The sequence below is a fragment of the Danio rerio genome, chromosome 2, assembly GCF_052040795.2.
Source record: "Danio rerio strain M-AB ecotype USA chromosome 2, GRCz13ab, whole genome shotgun sequence".
Taxonomy (NCBI): Eukaryota; Metazoa; Chordata; class Actinopteri; order Cypriniformes; family Danionidae; genus Danio; species Danio rerio.
The window spans coordinates 8,668,443-8,692,919 of record NC_141022.1 but is presented as its reverse complement, the minus strand read 5'-3'; the positions used below and the strand labels follow the sequence as shown (position 1 = coordinate 8,692,919).

At 36.3% G+C, this 24,477-nt stretch overlaps 1 protein-coding gene and 1 long non-coding RNA gene across 4 annotated transcripts in view; both read left to right on the top strand.

The window, feature by feature from the left end:
* Positions 1–8,824: 8,824 nt before the first annotated feature.
* LOC147846203 (uncharacterized) lies at positions 8,825–11,364 on the top strand. Its single transcript, XR_015478235.1, has 7 exons — positions 8,825–8,868; positions 9,160–9,199; positions 9,500–9,527; positions 9,744–9,803; positions 10,111–10,227; positions 10,333–10,436; positions 11,013–11,364. It is a non-coding gene; the product is annotated as an uncharacterized LOC147846203 (long non-coding RNA).
* A 5,143-nt stretch (positions 11,365–16,507) lies between these two features.
* ephb3a (eph receptor B3a) overlaps positions 16,508–24,477 on the top strand; it is a 93,592-nt gene continuing 85,622 nt past the window's right edge. For 2 of the 3 annotated variants that reach the window (XR_015477531.1, XR_015477532.1), the window contains exon 1: positions 16,638–16,993. Coding sequence is in view for 1 of the 3 variants with exons in the window: in NM_131097.2 (NP_571172.2) it covers positions 16,930–16,993 (64 nt within the window). In the remaining 2 variants the exon portion in view is untranslated. 3 annotated transcript variants of the gene reach the window in all.

The following is a 24,477-nucleotide window of genomic DNA, read 5'->3' as shown; positions in this document are numbered from 1 at the left end:
AATAAATCCATAAATCTCCACATAAATAAAACAATAAATAAATAAATTTGCAAATAAATAAATAAATAAATAATACTCTATATTTCACTGACGGTCAGAGGGTTTGTTTTGCATTTCTCTGATAGAATGAAAACACAAAGAAGCACGAACACAATGTTCCATAACCAGATGCAAAACAGCTAGAATGCTGTTATGTTTATAGATTTTGTGAGCCAAAGTTATCCCAGAGGAAAACTTATTGCTCCGAGGTTGTTCCTTCATATAACTCAGAAGATGAGTTTTTGTGTGTATGTGTGTTTCGTTTTAGTATCATCTTTAAAAAGACTTATAAAATGAGAAATCCCAGCAAATGAGGCAATCAGCGCATAATAAATCTACATTTTATGTAGATTAATCCTATAACAAAATTTGCATTGTTGTTGGAATCTCTTCTGAAGCTCTGTAAATCAGGCACGCATTGGTTTTAGAGATGACAATTCTAAAATTGCTTTGCAATAAATCTCTCCGCCATCTTGGTGAAACCTATATAAAATATCTCATTTGTGATTCTCTCTTCTAAATCAGAGCAGATTGAATCCTAGTGTGTGTCCTTCCCGGAAAGACAACAACCCTTATCAGAGAAGCAACATGTGGGAGGAATTCTCTCTTCGCCCCGAATATTACATACAGATTTGAGCAATTTCCTGCTGACCAAATGTTTGTTGATTGCCCTCTAGCATAACTTGGCCCACCGCAAAATGTGGATAAGTGATTTTTACGGCGCACTTACATGGCTTTATTTATTGTACTTGTCTCCGAGCCCTGGCACCGCCTTCCAATCGGCCTCTGGCACCGCAGACAAGGGCTTCCATTTGGGCTCAAGCCATTCGCTGGATTAATATCAGGCTTAATGGAACGAGATGTGACCGTACAGCCAAGTGGGTGACAAATAATTCATTAATGCAAACTGCTAGCCCAGGGGAAAGCACTGACCTGGTAATATTTACTCAAGCGTAAATTAGCATCTAATGACTCCACTACAGGTAGTATGTGCAAAGGGGAAGCGACGACAGGAAATGGACGGTAATCAGCTTTGAAAGGAGATCAGATTACAGTGTTTTTGGTTAAGTTTTAAGCAGATGTGGCCTCGGAATGGATATCAGAATGTCTTTCTCTGTAAACTATTTACACGTAAACAATTTCAGCCAAATTCAAGCTACCCTCCCTCTTTTTTCAAACAGGACTTGAGTTTCAAATGTGCACATGGAAGTCATGAAGGCCATTACATGGTTTGTTTTTGTACGCGAGGGTCCAAATATCACATGTCGCTTTATGCTTCTGCTGGAGTCTGTGTTATGGTGAAGCCGGGTTTTATTTCCCTGGATAGTTTGTCGGTGTGGCAGTCTTATAGAACGGTGCCCAACCCCCTGGTAAGCTGGTTTTCATTCACACTGTTATCCGAGCCCACTCCCAAAAGACACACAGTCAAACGATGCCAGACCCTGCTCAGTGTTTGATCTACAGCTTTAATTGATTGAAAACTGCGATGGCTGCCTTTGAGGGAAGCTTGGGATTGAAGGAGACACGGATTTGGATCACTTAGTCCTTCCACCAGCTGTTATCAATTCAGAGAAAAGGTCTCAAAACAATGCTGGATAAATAGCAAATGAGAACTCGGGGTTGGAAAAACTGATCAACGGCAGTGAATGTTTAGCAGCAACCATAATGTCGGTTCTTGAGTTGCACCTGTTCGGTACTGGGATTTAGTCTAATAAGCTGACTGTATGTAAAAAATAAATAAGAAAGGAAAGGGTTTGTGCCAAAATCTAGTGCTTCGGGATTTACTTATAATGAAATCTTCTGTAGAAAAAAATGCCTTTTTGGGTGATATTAAAATTTTTAAAAAGGCAGCTGTGAGCCCATGAAAAAAAGAGCATGCTATCTCATTATTATTAATAGCAAAACAACATAAAAAAAGAGAAAATCAGTCTTAGTGATATTGGTTGGTTAGTTTATAATGCTAATAAGTTTTTTTTTTTTGTTTTGTTTTTTACAATTTACAGGAAAAGTGTTTTGCTGGAACAACAAATCTTTCACATTTTCAGCGACTGGTCTTGTGCCCTGTGAAATTCAACCATCCCAATAAGTATAAGCATGCTGCTTTTAAATGTCTAAAGCTTCCATTTTGGTAATTGGTCTGGAACATTTGCTATGATTTATCTATTGTACAGATCTATTTTACAGTACCAGTTAAAAGTCTTTGGTCTGTACTTTTTTTAAAATAGTCATATAATAAATAATACTTTTATTCATCCAAAATGCATTAAAATGGTCAAATTAAGGAGCAAAAAAAAGCTACATTTATATTAGATACATGTACTAGGGCTGTCTAAAGCATAATCGAAAATCGCTGTTTCTTATGTAGGCCTGTTAGTAAACAAAAGTAAGTCTTATTGAACTTAATTTATTTTCATCACCAATTATCATAGTAGAACAGATTCTCAAGCAGTTTGTGATGCATTTTGGAAACAGGAGATAACCCCCTGGTCTAATGCGCCAACTGGCTTGAAAAACCCGTTCTCAAACTTTTAGACATTATTTGGGTAGCGCACATATTTTGAATGCCTTCGGCAGAGTTCAAATAGGCCATTTTAATCTAGATTAATCTATATTACTATGAGATTAATTTTTGATTAAACAAAATTAATCTATGTCCACCTATAATATATTTATATTAGGTTTGGGTACATAGTTGATCCTCTGATCAACTAAAAACCTCCGCAATCCTCCGGCCTGCCCCCTTCACAGCAGCAACCTTCTTGCGAAAATACACACTGCCCTGTTTATACTAATACATCTTAGTTTTAAAATGGCATTTTAGAACAAAAACGATCTACGTCCACACTGGCGTTTCATCTTGCATTTCTATAAAGATCTCTCTGTTCACACTATACTAATGAAAACGCACACCACACACACACACACACACACACACACACACACACACACACACACACACACAAACTCTGTCATTTGCTGCAGCATCAGTGCTCCAGCGGTCAGCCCAGAGTGCAGTGCACGTCGGACAGTTTATCAAGGATGTACTGCTGGATCGCGTCTCAGTATAGTTGTTAAACGTGATATTTAACTCATCTGGTCTCTATCTAACAACTCTTCTGTCTATTGAGTCTATCAGGTAACAAGTCACAGCGTCAGTACACTGCTTCAATCATTCGCTGTCACGCTAGTATTTATTAATTTCAGCGAAAACCTCAGATACTGTTGGTTGGTTCCTGTTAGTTGTGCACCTTTTTTACCAACCAAGTTTGTCGACATGGATCACTCTGCCTATTCTAGCCAGACAGCTGTGGAAAAAGTGATTGACAGGTTTGTAACTTATCTTTATTTATTTATGATTTGGCTATGGGTAAAACAAGGACCATGCGGGACAGGTAGTTGAAACGGTAGGCAACAAATATTTAATTTGTTATGAATTAACAATTTATGTTATGTTAATGTTATGAATTGTAAATAATTAATTTAGCACCGCTTTTGATGACGATGCCATTACGATGCCACTGTCCATCACAGTGTTTCACGTTAGACATCATATGATGCCATTTGCGACTTCGCCCAACCCTAATATATATATATATATATATATATATATATATATATATATATATATATATATATATATATATATATATATATATATATATATATACATACACTACCTGACAAAAGTCGTGTAACCTATCCAAGTTTTAATAACAACAAACAATAACTTGACTTGTAGTTGATCATTTGGTATCAGAAGTGACTGGGCTGGCTAATACTGGAGCACCTTGACCTTCTTTCCTATTAGAAACTTTAAAGTGAAGGTTGAAGTATGAGATGGACCATATCCTGCTAAAGAATTTGCCCTCTCCTGTGGTTTGTAATGCAAAGGGCAGCACAAATGTCTTGATATCTCAGGCTGTAGATGCTGCCATCCACTCTAAAGATCTCTTGTACATACAGGCTTTAACACCAAACTATCATTTTTTTATACCAAACTTAACTAATTTCTGTGAGAGTCTTGGGTCCGTGCAGGTTCAAGTAGGTCTATGCAGTATTTGTTATTATTAGGATGCAATGCAACAGATAAATCATCAGAAAAATCTACCATACACTAGAAGTCAAGTTATTGTTTGTTGCTCTTACAACTGGGGTAGACGATTGTCAGGTAGTGTGTATATATATATAAATACATGTTTTTATTTATTCATATTAAATGAAATGTGAAGACTGCAATGATGAGCCACAAGGATTGCAAATCCAACTTGAACTGTGAAACTTAATTTAAGTCCCACACAGGCTAGATTAGTGAAAATACAGTGTAAAATGTGTTAAAACCCAAACATAATTTCCTCTCCACAAGGACCTACTTAATCAATACTACGGACAAGCGCAGACAGGGGGAACACTCTCCAAATGGAAAATGAATTCTGAGTCAGCCCACTGGAGATTAAAAATGGGCAGCAAATGAATAATGGAGGAAGACCATGAAGCAAAAAAAAAAAAAAAAAAAAAAAAAACAGCACGGAAATATGTGCCGAATCATCAATATTCCTTATTGAGATTGTCTTCCACTGAAAAAACACAGCTGAGAAAACTTCTAATGGAAATGTTTTCCATTCGTTTTTGTTGTCTAGTTAAGAGATCCGTTCCTGAGGTTGAAAACTCTGTGATGAAAAGATTCCTGTAGTCTATCCCGGACTCATTTGTATAAAGTGTCTCAAAGTAAAAATGCTGATATCCGGCAAATCTTGCAGAAGTAGACCAAAACTAATCCAAAATCTCCTCCCCTCCGCCTTGAAACCTGACAATTGTTTACTGGTGTGCTGCTCTTCACGACAGTCATCTAAGCACAGATGACACCGCCTGCTCCAGTCCGCACAGAAGCATGACTGAACGTTTGTTTAATGGAGGTAACAGATTTAAAACATGAAGCCTATTAGAATTTGAATGCTCTCATTTTTCTTCCGCAGCTTACTCAGTGAGCTCCCAGTGACTAATATAAGTCAAACAGTCATTCAAAATCGCGTATTCTAATTAACTTCTGTAACATTGGTTTGCAAATATCTTAAGCCCAATGGATGGAACAGAACTCCAAGCACATGCCCTGCATTTGAATATGCTACGCAATCTCATGGCAATTCAGTACTTTTTGATTTAGTGGTTAATTCGTGTTCATTTGTATGATTTAGTTTGATTTGCACAAGCCCCAATGAGGGAGGTACACCAAACTGATTTCTCCAAGTAGGACATGTTCCTGGATTAACATCTATATTGATCCTGGAACAACATTCCAATCAGCCAATCACAATTAAGGGATATGTTCACAGTTTATGTTAAGTTTAGACTTACGGTTAGACACTTCAACATCCTTGTTATCCAACTATTATCCCCAAATGATTAGATGTGTACAATTATGGTTTGGGGTAGGGAATAGATATGGATTATGTTTTTGAACAAAAATGCTGCAAATAATAATTCCTTAAATTTATATAGCGCTTTTCTGGACACTCAAAGCACTTTACACGTTTTGGGGGGAATTAGGAGGCCATGATAGACAGAGGCCAGTAGGTCAGAATGCCGAGGTAAACCCCTGCTCAATTTTCGAAGGACATCCTGGGATTTTTAACAACCACAGAGTCAGGACCTCAGTTTAATGTCTCATCCAAAAGATGATGCTCACTGAGCAGTATGGAGTCCCCTTCACTATACTGAGACATTAGGACCCACATAGACCACAGGTTGAGCACTCCTGCTGGTCTCATTAACACCACTTCTGGCAGCAACCTAGCTTTCCCATCTGGTCTCTCATCCAGGTATCGACTAGGTGCAGCCATGCTTATCTTTCGTGGACGACCATGTGAGAGTTGCAGAGAGCTAGCTGGTAGCTGTTCCAGGATGACATTGTACTTGGCAAAACATGACATGGATGAGGGGTAGGGTTAGGGGTGGAGTTTGGGGACACGCCTCCTTTTAAAAAATTTGTTTTCATATAAATTAAATAGTATGAGTTTTAACAAATTAGTCGTAACACATAAAATACGTTTCCTCATGAGATTTGGCTGGAATATGCCCAATCTACATCTTTGCAGTATTTCAGATTACAAAAGCATGAAAATAATTGTTTTCCCTAAATTTACCAACAAAGGAAAACATAGCCCTATATACACTCCTGGAGATTGTGAATTATGTAGCCAGAAGTATGTATGACTGCATTTCATCTTTAAAATGAACGCTAGTGGTATGATGCCATTACTTTTCTCGCTTACCAGCTGACTACTTACCACCGTATGGACGGCTTTTCCGCTGTTACCAGTATGTCTAGTTAGCTTACCATGTACGTTGGTGTACTTGAGACACAGAGAGGAGTTGACCATGACGGGGTTCAAATAAGGCGAAGAACAATTCCATAAAGCGGGTAAGACAAAAGCAGAAGTTAAAAATAAAATAAACATCTATGCAGTAGGCAATGCAGTGGTACAGTAGGTTGTGCTGTCTTCTCACAGCAAGAAGGTCGCTGATTCGAGCCTCGGCTGGGTCAGTTGGCATTTCTGTGTGGAGTTTGCATGTTCTCCCTGCGTTTGCATGGGTTTCCTTCAAACAGTCCAAACACATGCGTTACAGGTGAATTGGGTAGGCTAAATTGTCCGTAGTGTATATGTGCGAATAAGTGTGTATGGGTTTCCCAGTAATAGGTTGCGGCTGGAAGGGCACTAGCTGCGTAAAAACGTGCTGGATAAGTTGGTGGTTCATTCCACTGTGGCGACCCCTGATTAATAAAGGGACTAAGTCGAATAGACAATGATTGAATGAATGAATCTCTGCAATGGCTCAAATAACTAAATTTAACTCAATTAATGAAGTCAGAAAGAAAGCGTTCTTGCAGGACTCCCAGAGTTCATCAAAATTTGTTGGATTTATCTTTAGTGCCTCTTCCTTCATCTTACCGACATGCTCAATAATGTTCTTGTCTGGTGACTGGGCTGGCCAATCCTAGAGCACCTTGACCTTCTTTGCTTTAAGGCACTTTTATGAAGGTTAAAGTATAAGAAGGAGCGCTATCCTGCTGAAGAATTTGCCCTCTTCTGTGGTTTGAATTGCAACGGGCAGGACAAATGATTTTGATACCTTGATACCTCAGGCTGTTGATGTTGCTATCCACTCTACAGATCTCTTGCATTCCTCAAACCTTGATTTTTCCTTCACCAAACTTGACTTATTTCTGTGAGAATCTTGTGTCTATGTGGGTTTCAATAGGTCATCTTGCGGAATTTGTAATGATTGGGATGCAGTTAAACAGATGATTCATCTGATAAATCTACCTTCTGACACTTTAACAAATGATCGACTAGAAGTCCAGTTATTATTTGTTGCTCTTACAACTGGGATCATCGACAAGACTTTTGTCAGGTAGTGTAGTAGAAGCCAACATTTGGTGCACTGTAAAAAATTTCCAGGTTTTCACAACAAGTTACTGTAATTTTTCACAGTAAATTACATTAGTATCCCTTCACAGTATTTAACTGAAAAATTCACAGTAATATGTTGTATTCATAATTTTATTGTGAAATTACGGCAGGTAGCATGATTACAGCCAATTACTGTGAAAAAGGCTATATCTTTTGGTATTTGGTTACCAACATCTTTTTGGTTGTACTGCACCTTTATTTAATTTTATACAGTTAACATAGAATAGGAAATAATATTTAATGAACAACTGTGTGCCAAAACATAATAAACTGGAATAAAAAGTAATTAATTAATGAAACCAAAGACTGTTAAACAGCCAACAATTATTTCAATGTCAGGGTAAATGTCTGCTTTAGACGGTTTCATGAGTATTGGGCACCTGTCATCACCTGGAGGTCACTAATCTCAGAATTAAATATATATATATATATAAATTATTATTTTTTATCTATATAAATAAACCACAGATTAGAGTTTTAAACAACTACATTCTAGCATGAAAAACAGTTAAAACTTCATTTTCGGACGCATATAGAGCCATCGAAGACGGGGCAATTGTCCCAATGTCTAGCCTGAAGACAGGCGCCTCTCGGCGGATACATGAGTAATGAGCGCCGTTACCGCCTGGAGGTCATAGATCTCCGCTACCGGCAACACACACTTAAAATTACACACAATCTTTACTAACAATCCACAGATTTGAGTTTTGAAGAACTACATTCTCGCGTGAAAAAGTGTTAAAACTATTTCATTACATATTACAAGCAATATTTATAATATTATGTGCTTTCTCATCCACCATTACAGCTTGATGCAGCTTGGTGCGAAATGAATCCTGGGAGGAAAAAATAATAATTCTCAATACACTCCAAACGAACTTTATTCTTATTGTTGAAGTCAGAGATATGTAATATTTTGAATGGCGAAGAAAATAATTAACTTTATATTTCAATCAATATATTACTTTTGCACTGCTTCGGTTCAGGACTCGTGTGACATTGAATCAGATTCAGATATTTTATCAGACGTGTTCATGAGCTCATAGTCATCATCAAGCAATTCGTTTACAAGCAGTACACGAACCAAGCAATATGATGAAATATTAATGAATTATATGTTTGCGTCTTACAATATTATACAAAACGGAATCATTTTCAGGTGAATTCGACTATTTACTGTTCACTTAAAGGAGCCGAATTCGACTCTTTACTGTTCACTTAAAGGAGCCGAATTCGACTCTTTACTGTTCACTTAAAAGAGCCGATTCATTGAACAGAACTGACTCGACTCGAACGCAAACAAGCGCCATCACCTCAGACAACGCCTGCGTCGTCTCTTCACCCAACGGATTCATCCTCGGTAAGTGTTAAAATATGACTTTTGTCCGTTAAATGATTGTTGTATGTGTATTTCTGTATAGTGCATGTCATTTAACAGGAATTTACCGAGTACTTTAGTTGTACTCGCACGTACAGGGTTTAAGCGCGCCTTTTTTTAAAACAAGAAATTAACGACGCCAGATGGTGATTGTAGTGTTTTCTGAGGTAACTTAACGTTAACTTGTTATTAGCATAACGTTAACGTTAGTTCCTGAAAAAGAAAGGGAATTTTCTTTAATTAACTTCTTGTTAACTGCATTTTCTGTTTCAGTACAAGACTGAAGTAAAGGTGAAATGACTATAACGTTAAGGTAAGCTCTGGCCTTCACTTAAGTTAACGTTACGGTTACGTTAGTCACCATCATGTACGTTAATTTTGTTCACTGTAATGTTAACGTTAAGTTAGTTAAATAAACTAAACTCATTATGAAACAAGTCTTAACTGTTTTATTAAATGAGGCTTATAATACAATTCAGTTGTATTATTTTAAACCAACACTAACACAGTACATATTGTATATTTCTCACTGGTGTTAATGCAGTGCTAACATGTTACTAATGAGAACTAATTGTATATTGTCACTAACTGTAGATTTTATTTTTTGGTTCAGGTGTACATGATGATAGCTGAAGTGTGAGGTGAGTAAATTCTGAGCACACAAATATAACCTAAATTCATTAACACAATCTAAACCTATATATATATATATATATATATATATATATATATATATATATATATATATATATATATATATATATATATATATGTGTGTGTGTGTGTGTGTGTGTGTGTGTGTGCGTGTGTTAGGTTGAGTCTTATTCTACTCTTATTATATTCATATTTTTTTGCAGCCACAGCCACTGATGTTGAAACACTGATGCTACCAATCACCCCTCGCTTGATTATTAAAGGTAATGTTGATGCCTTCCTCATTTTTATTAGATTTTTAAATGTCAGGTTTTTTACAGATTTGTTGTGAGCAGTTTCTTGTACAAACTCTTTTTCTTCTTCCAGAAGTTCCAAACCTCCAGTAGTAGTAAATATTAGACAAAGATTTTTTTAAACTATAGTTTTTATTTTTATTAGCAATTTTACTGGGCATGTGTGTTTGTTTGCTTGGTTTTTAATAGGCAGAGCATGGAATGTCAACTTTGTTTCTACAAACAAATTTAATTATTCACAAACACCTCTAATTTAGTCCTTCTTTCCCCCTTTTAGTCTTATTCCTTGGAGGGTCGAGTGGTCATGGGACCTCACCTGGATTTCACAACTGACTTTGGATCTGGTCTGAAACTGAAGTATGCTGAAGATGCCTTTTGCACTCTGGAATTTAAGGTAATATCTACAATAAATATTGTAACTGAGGGCTTGTTTTGGGGGGTTAAACAAGGAATGTATAGGAGCACAAGTCATGACTCCCCTTGTCCCCTTGTTATAAAGGGCCGTGTTGCAGACACAATTTGTTTGTCTGTGCTGGAGACCAGAGGGGAAGCTGTCTTTAAAAGGATTGGGCTCTTATACCATATGTGAAGTTACCTATTCAGGTGAGTGGATTACATACAAGTCATTGCAAATGCATAAATAGTGGGAAATTTTTACTGGGCAGCACAAAATAAGTGAAACTCAAAAAACGTTGAAAAATATTTGGAATATTTGCAAAAAAACTTGATTGAAATGAATACAACACAAGAGCTGTATCACTTCAATCAAGTTTTTTTTGCAAAAATTTTCCTAATATTTAAATCATGAAAAATTAGCTTGATGCAAGAAACATCCTGCTAGTATTCAAGAGCAAGTACTGTGATGCATGTGTTAACTTTGCAATAAGTGTGAACCCAGCATTAGATTATAGTCTGTAAACAGAAGGTGTAAATCAAATCAACTGTTTTAAAATGCTCTGCCTAGGTCATTAAAACCACTATTTGTTGTTGGACTGTTCTTGATTGTGTGTTTGTGATGGAAATGTTTTTCAGATGTTTTTGTTTAAATGATTGCAGTTTGACTGAGCTACAGTATTGTCAGCATGTTCAAACTGAGCTAACAGTAATTTTGCTCTGTAGTGCAGCAGTAGTGTCCCAGTAGTGTTGTATGAAGCTAACTGTCTGCCCTTTTGCTTATAGGTGCTTTTTGGGCACCAGTTTGGAGATGGAAGACAGACGAAGTCAAAGAAGCAGAGAAGACACATCAACCAGCAAGTGTGTAAAATTATCAGGAAAATGATTGACCTTGAATAGACAACTTCCTAATTTAGCAAGAAGTTTTGTCTCTCTCTCTCATGTATATATATATATATAATGGGAGAGAGAGAGAGAGCGCACTCTGAAGCACTGCTTTTTATATGCATGCTACATATGATGTCAGATTTTTTTATTAATATGTTCTTATAGTATTTTTTGAGGCTTCACCTTTTGAAAGTTTTCTAAAATGTTTACACAGATGTCATTAAGCTGTTAAATAAATCTGTAAAATGTATGTGTGTTTGTTTTTATTTTGATTTTAGAGTCTTCTCAGATAACCTAAAAATGAAAATTCTGTCGTCATTTACGCATCCTCAGGTTGTTTGGACACAAAGTGGAATATTTGATATTTTTATTCCTGTGTTTAACAAAAAAAATCATTTTTAACAGAGCTGGAACAACCTGAGGGTGAGTAAATTAAGACAGAATGTAAAATTGCTTTGAAATTTTACAGCACCAAACTGTTAAATTACAGTGATCCAGGATATAACTGTAACTTTACAGTTAAATCAGGTATTTAAATTGCAACCTACTGCTAAATTACAGTAATCGTTTTGCAAATTCACAGTAAAATATAGTTAACTCTACAAGATAATACTGTGAAATCACAGTAACGGACTGTATTATCTACTGTAAAGTTACAATATTTGGTTGTAATTTCACAATAATTTAATGTGACAAAACCACAGTAAATTACTGTGAACTACCTCACAATAATTTACTGTGAATTTACATACAGTAATTTACTGTGAAAGTAATGCAATTATTAGCCAGTAATTTACTGTGAATTTAAGGTCAAATTTTTTACAGTGTGGAATAGTCTTGCATTTAATCACAACAAAAGAAAATTGATAGGACTTTTATCAGAACTTGACGGGACAAAACAAATACTAACATTTTACTCAAATCCATACATAATAAATCAAGAAAAACTTGGACTTTTCAAGCGATCTCCTAATTTTTTATTACCATAGCTGTAATTACAAATAAATTTGCTTTTAATGGATTTAAATATCTAAGTTGTAATGTCATTTTTAAACATCTAATTAGTCAAACTGTTGAAGAAAAACTATAATTGAAATCTTCCTGTCAAAACGCATTAAACCCTAAAAACTTGGCAAGGATAAAGCTGCTCAAATCAGTGGAAATAACGCGACAAAATTAGTTTTGTCATTTGCCATGTTGCATGTAAACATTTGGTTCTATTCTTTGGCTGATAATTGAGGTCAGCGAGGACTTGATGATCTCCACAAAGAAAGAAAAACAAAGTGTCTGATGAGGTGGTTCGCATGGCGAGAGGAAGTGGGTCACAGCTATATGGTCTATTGCTTCTGTAATAATCAAATGCTTAAACGACTGAATAAATACCCATTATCTGGTCACAGTTTGCCAAGTTCAGGGCTGAAGACAAAAAAGCGGTGACCTTTGCAGTTGCGTTTACCAGCTTTCTCCCTGTTTTTTCAGAGAAAGCTCGATATTCCTGTGATTCGCAGGCTCAGCAGTGACAAACAGAAAGCTGTTTTCATCGCCACGCCAGCCTATTGCACCCATGCGGCCCGAGTGCCTCTATATTTCAGCAGTGTCTTGAAAGCGAGCCACACAGGGAGAGTGCTTTATCCACCTCTGTCAGCTTACTGTATTGACTCGCCGCCTGGCCCTCCGGCACACTCCCTATGTTCTCCTTCATCTTTCTCTCTTCTTCCTGTCTTCAGTTCCCTAGCCAACCTCTGCCAATGGCTAACTGTCCAAACACTAAAACAAAACAAGGTCCTGTTGACATCCGCCGCTTGAACAGCTATGACTACGGCTTCTGTCTGTTACAGGGCTTGAAATTATGTAGCACAGCCTGTGACGCTTTGATCAATGTCTTTCAGCATTTGCGCGATGATATCAGATGATCAGACGTTATCAGATCCCCGCCGTCTCTGAAGCAGGTAATATTTGCATCATCAAAGATTGTTTTACTACTCAAAGATCGAAAACCGCTTCCCTCAAGAGTCAGATCCGTGTTCTGTTTACTGCAAATCTTTAAATGATCTCCCCTGATTTCCCAGGTACCATGATGCAATGATTTTTCTTCAAGTGCAGTGCAGTTTCTCTGCCGTCTCTTATTTCAGAGAACGAGTCATACCTTTTCCCAGAGATTATATCATGTTCTTTTGTAAAGAAATCACAGCACTATTCTAGCAAGTTAAGGTTTTGATACCAAACAAAAGGAAGAAAGGTGGAAAATTAGTATACGTACTTCACATCAATGACCACAATGGATATAAGTTTTGTTTTAAAAACTTCCTTGGCATAAAGGGTACCTATTTTACCCCATTTCAAGATTTCAGATAAGTCTTTTGCGTCTTCAGAATGTGTCTGTAAAGTTTCAGCTCAAAACACCCATCAGATTATTTATAATACATTTCAGAATGTTGTAATTTTCACCTCTGAGTATCTTGTAGCTGCTTCAGATAAACAGCACAGTGACAGACATAAAGGAAGCAGATCTCATGTAACTTTTGTGAGAAATACCTCAGTAAGAACTTTCCCAATGCTTATTTGATGTATTTGTTGTGGAGTTAATTCAGGTTTTTCTGCAATGATGAGTCCTACACAATGTCGTTACAGAGTTCACGCACACACACACACACAAACACACAGCGCATGGGTATAACTTTGCACTGTTTTTGCACAGCAAACGTGACAGGATACACGTTAATATCCACTGCTGTATGGATATCTGTTATGTTAATGTGCAGAATAAAACCTGATTTAATGTCCACAAACCAGTATTGAAGCTTTTATTATTGTACTGACATGCAGCTGTGGTGATAAATTAAAGACGATAAAATCGCTGTAATTAATTACATACATGCACTGTTTTAAAAACGATTATACTTAAACTCATTCTTGATCACTTTTGATGAAGATTGATGATCACAGAGCGCTGAACAGATCTTTTAATCCCGGTTGCTTTGCGCACATCCTGTCTTGTTGATATGATTATACCAACACAATCTCACGGCAATTCGTAACTTTTTCATTTAGTGGCTAATTCGTATGAATTCGTACGATCTACTTCGTACAATTTAGTACGATTTGCTTATCCCCCAATGATGGTTGGGGTTAGAGGTGGGGTCAGGTGCTACGCCTCCTTTTTAAAATCGTACCATTTCGTACCACTGAACTCGTACGAATTCGTACGAATTAGCCACTAAACTGGCAAAACGTAAAATACTTACGTTTTCTCGTGAGATCAGGCTGGATTATACACGTTACTACGGAGACATGTTGATACATGGCTGTCAGTCAATTCGGCGGGTGGGAAAACCGCACTCCTACATCATGTTGTGGTGGGGCTCAAAATGGAAAGGTCTTGAATCCTATTTTAATGTCAGGAAATCTAGAAAAAATTTACTTATTGTATTTATATCACTATTTATATGACTGTGGACACACTGTACTTACACACAGTTCTGTCCAAACAGCTTACAAAAGATGATTTTCATCATAGGTGCCCTTTAATGTTTATCAGAAAGAAAGAAGGAAAGAAAGAAAGACATTGGGCTTGCTTTCTGAAAAAGTCTATTGAGACATTTAGTAGCAACATATGGATAAAAATAATGGTTCAAATTAAAAGTGTACACTCTTATTTGACAGATAGTCACATACCTAAGTGTTCAAATGAAACGCCAACAGCTGAATAAATCAGACACGTCGTGGGGTGTTGTTCATAAAGCAATATTATCGCCAAGACACAAATAAAAATACAACGTAGCAATAGCAAAATGTGAACAAAGCTTCAACTAAGTACAGATATATTCTCTTTGTAATTGCTTTCCGTGTGTCATCAAGTGATTGTGATTGTTGAAATGTAAAGCAGATTAAATGATACATTGTTTTATGGTAAATTATACATTGTTTCTATACTCGCTTTATAAAAATGTATGTCTTGTTGCCATCACAAAAGACTAATTTTGAATAGTTTTGCTGATTTTTAATTAATTGTATCCCAGCCATGTTCCTAATAGTACACATTTTCAACCTCTTCCTAATCAAACACACCTAAATCAGCTCATTAGAGCATTAGAAGAGACTCCAAAAGCCTAAAATGTATGGGTCAGATAAGGGGGATTATTGTTTCTATACCCGCTTTCTAAAAATGTGTTTGTTGCCATCACAAAAGACTAATTTTGAATAGTCTTGCTGTTGTTTAATCGAGTGTTTCCCAACCATGTTACTGCAGGCACACTAATAGTACACATTTTCAACCTCTTCCCAATCAAACACACCTAAATCAACTCATCAGAACTTTAGAAGAGATCCAAAGCCTAAAATGTGGGTCAGATAAGGGAAATTATACATTGTTTCTATACTCGCTTTCTAAAAATGTATGTCTTGTTGCCATTACAAAAGACTAATTTTGAATAAACTTGCTGTTGTTTAATCGAGTGTTTCCCAACCATGTCACTGCAGGCACACTAAAAGTACACATTTTCAACCTCTTCCCAATCAAACACCCCTAAATCAACTCATCAGAACATAAGAAGAGATCCAAAGCCTAAAATGTGGGTCAGATAAGGGAAATTATACATTGTTTCTATACTCGCTTTCTAAAAATGTATGTCTTGTTGCCATCACAAAAGACTAATTTTGAATAGTTTTGCTGATGTTTAATTAATTGTATCCCAACCATGTTCCTGAAGGCACACTAATAGTACACATTTTCAACCTCTTCTCTATCACACACATAAATAAACTCATCAAAACATTAGAAGAGACTCCAAAGCCTAAAATGTATAGGTCAGATAAGGGGGATATTCTAAAATATGTACTGTTGGTGTGCCTCCAGGAACAAGGTTGGGTAACATTGGTTTAATCAACTATTGCATTTTTTTTTGTATTGAATTTTACACTTTTTGATTATACTTTCATAAAACTTGCGTAAGACACTCTTTGTGTTTATAAAAGTGTGGTTTACGCTCTTCTTTTGTATTCCTGTTTTTAAAGATCAAAGAAGCACCAGATTGCATTTAGGGAAAAAATGCCCAGCACTGTACTGTACATATCAATAATTTACAGCTTTTGAAGACTGTTTACAGTTTTCCACAGCCTTCAACGTGCAGCCTATTATTTAATCAGCAGAAAGCTGGATGATGATTTTATTATTGGTGCTGGGTGACTGCTACGTGACTCTCTGTGGCCAATTGCCAAGTCACTCCCTTCTTAAACTACAGCACACCAATTCCTGCAGTAAACAAACAGCGAGTGGCGCTGTGCATCAAAGAATACCCATACATTCCCAATTCCCTAAAAATCAGCTTCTGAGGATTCTTGTGCTATTCATGCACTGTGACATAAACAATAAAAGAAGCACATATATTTAACACAAAAAAAACATGCACAAATAAAAGAACATAGCAGAGTATTCTACTTAGTGTGTAAGTTATCAGCGGTATCCCGCAGGGTTTTGTCATGGGACCAATAGAGCTTTTCGCCCCCCAATCATTCCTCGCAACTGACACTCCTCCGTGCAGTCGCAAAGAATCAACAGCTTCTTTCACACGGAGGATGAGGAGGATGATGCCACACATGTAGAAGAGCATGATAGAGGAAGAGCATCCGTGGATTCCGTGGTCCGAATGAAAGACGCGAAAACAACCACACCAAAGCGGAGCTGTGCATTTTTCACAGGCTGTTTTTTTTTCTCTCTCAAAGCGTGAATTCGATCATGAATGCTGAGATTTAACGAGACTTTCTGTCCCGGTGACACATAGACAAAACGCTTCTTCATGTTGCATCCTCAAGCTTCATGACAATGGATTATTCGCTGTTATTATACAGCCTTTGGGTTCCCGTTATTCTCGCTGTTGAGGGTAAGTGCAAACGCTCTTTGTTACGGGGCCACTCGGATTGCGAGCTGCTGTTGGTCACCCCTTTTGCTAGTCTATTCACGGAAAGATTAGAACATTTAATAACAAATATATATAGAGAGAAAAGAGATAGAGCAGAACTTATAACCTTGTGATTTACGGACGGCGCGGACTGTTCGGGTTGGAAAACTTCGACTAGAACTTAAATGGTGCGATTTTGCATTTTATTTACAGGCTGAAACGCTTCGGCTGGATAATAAAACATATGCAGATGTACAATAGAACATATTGGGCGTTTAAATAAAAAGACAAAACATAGGTTTAATACCTTTACTGTCTTATTTTAGTGTTCACGGCAATACCATTATTTAATATATCCGAAATTGCGTTTGATATACATAATTCGGATTCATTTAAAGGTCTCTTATAGTGAATTGTTTTAAAACCCTGTTCTAAAGCTGCAAACAAAGCAGCAAGGTGTTTGTTTTGTGGCATGCCCATAGCACATATTGATACAGACGATGTTGTTAGTCCGTGCCTTTGTTATAAGGTATAACAAACTGTAAACCACAGGCTAAATGAATCCTTTTGCAGTTGTTTGAACACGTTTACACACCATTTTTAATTTACTCGCGAGAGCCCTCAGAGATTATCATAACAATCTTTCGCTTCAATCATCGCCGTATTAAAAATCCCATGTAGTTGTTAGATTTTTCAGATGTGCTTTGTGCTGCTTGTGACACATGGTTCAGAGCTGCTGAAAGCCCCCTGTTGCTCTGGTGTGACACATTTCACCCTAAAGGCTTTTAAGTCACCCTGATAGTTGTGATAGCAGCATCACTTCATTGTAATTGCCACACATGCTAATTGGCTTTCATGATTGCAGCTGTTCAAAGAATTGTATAGGTGAGAAAATTGTAGTCTCATCAAAGTAACAATCCGTTTTTCGACATTATATCCAAGTCAGGTGATGTTTTGAAAACAGCAGTGAGGTAAAAACGTGACTAGTATTGAGCCTAGGTGTGGTTTTGGGGGGGGGGGGAGAAAGGCGATTGATACCTTCGAGGTTTGTTTACTTTCCACCACATTTTTGTAGAGAGCACTTATGTTAGTCTTATAAGTACACACACCAATTAGTCTAACCCCCTCGTAATGTCAAATCAAATTTTTGCTAGGTAAAAACAAGGCTGTTGTATGACCAAACATTTGAGTCTCAAGGCAGAATTTCGTTTGGTATCTTAAGCACATACACGCTGGCATCAGAATAGCCCTTAACTACAGTAGAGCCAGATACTTCTTCACCTTGGCCATGACTACCTCGATTCTTCATCAGTTTCACTGTCAGGATCTCAATCGATAGTGTGTGTGTGTGTATCTAGAGAGAAAGCGAGAGTGTTTGACTCACAGGCCTAGTTTCCGAGCAGGTTTCTTAACAGACTACATTAGTTACACTTCCAATGGAGGTCAAGTGGTGCCGAGCACCTCACGACAAGAGGAAAAAGTGTAGAGCTGCATCCAGGGTCCCTTGTGTCAATTCAGTCCATCTGTCACAACCTTCCCCAAGGCACTACGCGCTCCAAATATAAAACAAATGTTATGTGTTTTAGCCCAGTTACTGTGTCCTAAGTAGGGGTGACAGGTTTCCGCTTTTGTAATAACACACATATGTTTTTCGCATTCAACTGCTCCACTTATATGTGCCAGATGGACGTGCTTGACCATTGCTTTTATGTCTAATCTCTTTTGCAGCATCTCACACAAAACACAGCATTAAAAATGCAGTAAATGTGTTTTATTTTTTTCCACTTCACTACCTTGTCAGTGTGAATGGCCCTTAAGCATACTCTGAGCATTGTCCTCCTTACGCAACTTTCATCACACACCCTCTGCGTGTAGATAATTAGTATTTTTTTCCATGCAGACAGTCCTTGCGCAACAACACATGCGCAAGGTGAATGTTGTTAAGACAGTCTAAGACTGCGCATGTGTCAAACATGTCAATCTGCACTCTTCCGCACATCTTTGAAAGCTGCTTTGATGCAGTTGTGCCTAAAATTAAACACCCAGGCCTTTAGAATTACAGTATGATCTCATGAGGAAACGTAACTATTTTGCATTTTGTCACTTTAGTGGCTAATGGGTAAATGCACACAGACTTTTAAATTCAGTCCACCAGCCTCAGGGCTTCCGGTTAATTGTCAACCCATACAAAATTGCTGCGATTAAGTTCTGATTTCTTTAAAAAACTGCGATCTTCACTGCCAGGCTGAGATACGATATAAAGTGGGTATCAGAACAAACAAGCTGCATTAATGTTTTTAAAATATGGAAATTAAGTTCACCCCAGTATTTTCGATGGAATTTCTGCACTAACCTGCCGCTGATGATTTCATTAGGCATGGGCCGGTATAAGATTCTGACGGTATGATATCCTTGAATAAAAATATCACGGTTTCACAGTATCAGGGTATTGTGATTACTGCTCTAAAATATATTCTTTTAAATGTCTTGGTAAAAAAAAAAAAAGCTTTTTTCCCCTTTGAACACAATAACATTTATTTTGAGAAACTTTTATAATATTTTGGAACAGTAAACATGTCCGGCTTTACTATTTCACAGAGTGAAGTTTATTCATAAACAAATTTCGAGAGGATCACGTGCTTATGATTGTTCGCAGCTGTTCCAACTTTAGCTAATGACTGATTATCCTATCAGACGATCCTTAACTCACTATAAATAACCAGACTTTTCTCATCTCAATATCTCCGTCTCAAAGAAACCCCCCCCACCCAATCCTACTTTCCCTCCTTTCAAACGGGCGTCACGGTGGCCAGTGATTAGCGCTGTTGCCTCACAGCAAGAATGCCCCTGGTTTAATTCCTTTCCAAACCAGACGGCATTTCTGTGCGGAGTTTGCTTGTTCTCCCCGTGGTCGCGTGGGTTTTCCCCGGGTCCCCCGGTTTCCTCCCACTGTTCAAAAACAAGCACTCTAAATAATTAATCAAAATACATTAGCTAACCTCTTAGTACCCCTTTCAGTATACATATCTGACACTTAGCTACAACAAGCAAGAAGGGGAGTCATCGAGATCTACCTGAGCTCAAACTCCCCTCTCGCCTTGCAACGGGGGGGAGCCCAGGGCTTGAGGATCTTATAAGCTCAGGGCTCTCTCCCGGGACAGCACGCCAAACTAGCTTTACTATCAATCATCAGCTAAGTGTGAACTCTTGAATTTCTTTACTATTTAAAACGGCATCTTTGGAGATATTTTTTGCTGGAGATACTGTTGTCCTAAAAAAAAAATAATAATAATAATTTAACATGCCTTAATATACCTTAGGGACGGTATAGCAGAAAATTTTGGCGGTTTTAAAACCTTGACTTTTCTAAACCGCGGCATACCTTGAAAACGGTTATCGTCCCATGGCTAGATGGCGCCTGCATTTAAACGGTCGTTCGTCTCTTTTTAAGCTTTAGCAACCAAATGGATGCTTATGCCTATTAAACTGAATATGTTTAAAATATATTACAACGTTGATACTGTAAAAGGAACCTTATGAAAATGAAAATAGCTCTAACCAGAAGTTCATCATTGGCTGAAAAACACTAGCTGTGCATATACCCCATTCATACGAGTTCAGTCGTTTGAAAATGTATGATTTTAAAAAGGAGGTGTGGCACCAAACCCCACCCCTAAACCCAACCATCATAGGGGGGTGAGCAAATCATACTGAATTGTATGAATGAGATTGTACAAATTCATATGAATTAGGCGCTAAATCAAAAAGTTACGAATTGTTGTGAGATAGCATTGGAACAACCATACTGTACACAAGCAATTATTATGTAAAAGTAGCATAACTTGCTTTTGTTGATGTCTGCTTTATGTGGCACTGTAGGGCTGGGTGATATGACAAAAATATCATATCATAATATAACTCATCTCATATCCTGATAACGAGATATATATATATATATATATATATATATATATATATATATATATATATATTTATTTATATACATACACACACACACATACACACACACACATATATATATATATATATATATATATATATATATATATATATATATATATATATATATATATATATATCGTGATATAGTACATTTTCTGTAAATGTATGTAAATGTAATCAATTTATAATTCATATACATGTTTATATACATGGAAGGCACTGTTTCATTTTGTTTTTGTTTTAACATTTTAAAGTATTTACTTGAAAATGTACTCATTCATGTGATAGTATTTTTCACTTTTTATAGAACTTCAGGACAAACAAAATAAACATAGTATAAAATGTAGAGATATAAAATACTTTCCTAATGAATACAGGCAGTAAAAAAAAAAAAAAAAAAAATATATATATATATATATATATATATATATATATATATATATATCTATATATATATATATTTTTTTTTTTTTGCTTGTTCAAACTACTTATTTAAAATGAGCTGAAAAAACCCAATTCTTGAGATTTCATTTGCACAACTTAATTTTTTTACGTGTTCAATCCACATAAATTTGTTAAAATTGTTAAGTTAACTTAATCAATTTGTGTTGGGACAACATGAATAAATTGTGTGGAACCCTGCATTTTTACAGTGTAGATTTTGAGTTTTTTTTTAGGACAGGTTAATAGTTTTATATTCAATTCACTTAAACCTGTAAAAAACTAATGCGTTAACTTAATGGGCTCTATTTTGATGATCCATGTGCAAAGCGCAAAAACAATTAGGGCGTGTCGGAATCCACTTTTGCTAATTTACGGACGGAAAAATCCGCTTTGCGCCGCGGCGCATGGTCTAAAAGGGTTGAGCTTATTTTCTTAAAGAGTTATAGGTGTGTTTTGAGAATAAACCAATTAGAGTCTCATCTCCCATTCCCTTTAAGAGTCAGTTGCGTTGCACCATCCACTCATTTACTATTTACACGACGGACTTTGTAAGTGGAAAAACTGAGAATTTCACTAGCAAAAAAACAGTTAAACAGAGCATCTGCAGCGCGAGAATGAGAAATATGGCCTCATCATTATCTACTTTCATTTCGCTCTCGTGGATAGGGAAACCTTGTACACACAGACATCCATTAGCCTATAAATAATTAATTTAGTTTGTTAAGCACAAAAATTAGTTTCAAAACTGTTTCTAAATTCAGTTCTAATTTCCATCAAACTTATAAATGAACAATAAAAACGAAGTGTGGTCAAACAACTGAGTTATATACTAATACACATGCTGTGCCCCATATGGTCTAAAACCTGACAGGTGGGCAAATCTAAGCTTGTTTTTAATAAAACAAATATACATATGCATATAATAAATAATACTGCTAATAATAATAACATTATACAAAAGCAAATTGTTCTGAATAAATTGAAAAAGCCCCCCGAGATGAAGAAGGCATGAAAGTTTAGTTTTTATATTTATGTAGGCTAGAAAATATTATGTTTTGTAATATTTTAATCCTTTATATTTATATCCTAAAGGCTATATATCTACATTATATCCTAGAAATATCCTTAATATTTTAATTATTTTTCGTTTGTTAAGATATTTGCGTATTGCTCTACACCCTGTCTGTATTAAGCAATGTGTAAGCGAGGCACACAACTAACTGTGCTGGACAATAGACCAGCTTTGATCTGATCTATTTGAACCTTCAAGTTTCTCAAAATAGCAACGCGCCAGCAATGCACCTCAATACGCCTTCTTTTTTAGACCAGAACGCCTATGGGCGCACATATGAGCGCAAATGCATTTGCTGTTTAAACAGCGTGGCGCAAAACATCAAAACGACTCTTGCGCCAAGCTGAAACTAGCAAACAACTATTGCATCGCGACTTGCGCCACATTGCGCCGGGTGTATGATAGGGCCCAATGTCTTCATGTTGTCCCAACACAAAGTAATTATGTATAACCTACCATTTTCTACAGTGTATAAACAATAGAGCACATTATGAAACAACAGACTTTTCATTTGGTCTATACAATATATATTGTCAAATTGCACAGCCTTATGGCACTGCAGGGTGTTAAGTCCATTTAAGTCTAACTACAGTGAACACATTTTAGACACAACAACGCTACAGTTGCATATGCAAAAACATATTATTATAGGGGCAGATCATTGACTTATTGTGCTGTTGTTGGCATAATAGTACACATACATGTGTTATGGCAGTTTACTTGTGACATGTAAGCCCATGAATCAATAAATTAACTCAAAAGCCACGTAGAAACAAGGGGAAAGGAAATGGTTGCTTCAGCAAAATTTAAGATCAGTTTTATCTCAGTTTGAAATGCATTAACACTATTAGATAGGTTTAGTTTTAGTGCACAGCTTGGTTTTTTTTTACAGAAATATAGGCAGTAATGTATTTTCAATGAACCTGGGTCAGCTGTTTCATATAATTAAGCTTTTAAAGTCAAGTGGATTCACTAGCCTTGTTTATAATTGTCATCACTCTGGTTTTAAGTAGGGTTAATGTTTTTTTTTTATTTATTTTTTTTTTTTTTACAATTTTATTACAAAATAATACGCTTAAGCTCTATATAAAGTCAGGTGGATTCTGATTGCCCAATGTTTTTATTGATCATTTGTTGGAAAAAAAAAAAAGGTTTCCAGTCAAATGATATGATATCATCTGTCATTGTCAGCGTTGGGGGTAACGCATTACAAATAATGCAAGTTACATAGTAATATTACTTTTCTAAGTAACGAGTACATTTCTCTTACATTTCTGTGATGGAAAATTCTCATTATTTCAGAAACATGGAAGACAAGTGAAAGAGGATTATCTGAAAGGACAGGGATTTTACTTAATAAGACAAAACTTTACTAAATTTAATTAGACAAAATCAAAAGTAGCAAACACATTGCTTTTAACTTTCATTATCTGAATATATACGGCATGTGTCGTTCTAGGGTCAGAATGTACGCTTAAGATAATTTTATCCTACATTAATTTTAATATGTTTTTTTTTTTAATAAATGAAGAATATAGAGTGTGTTGTTAATTGCAGAGCTCTTCTATTTTAAAAAGAGAAGAAAAAACCCTCAAGTTCTGCAAGAGTATTGAAAAAGTAACTAAAAAAGTAACTCAAAAGTAACATAATGCATTACTTATCATAAAAAGTAACGAAGTAATGCAATTAGTTACTTTTTTAGGGAGGAACGCAATATTGTAATGCATCACTTTCTAGAGTAATTTTCCCCAACACTGGTCATTATTGTTGTAGTGTGGACCACTTTTACTGTATGTAGGAATTAAAATATTTATTAAAACTATAATTTTAGTTTAGTTATCATGTTTTTTGTAGGCATGGGACGATAAACGGTTTTAAGGTTTACCGCTGTATGTTGAAGTCAAGGTATGAAAACCGTAAAACTGTTTTGTTTTACCATTTCTAAGTTATATGTAGAAGTGCTGTGAGGAAATCTGTGTTTTTGAAG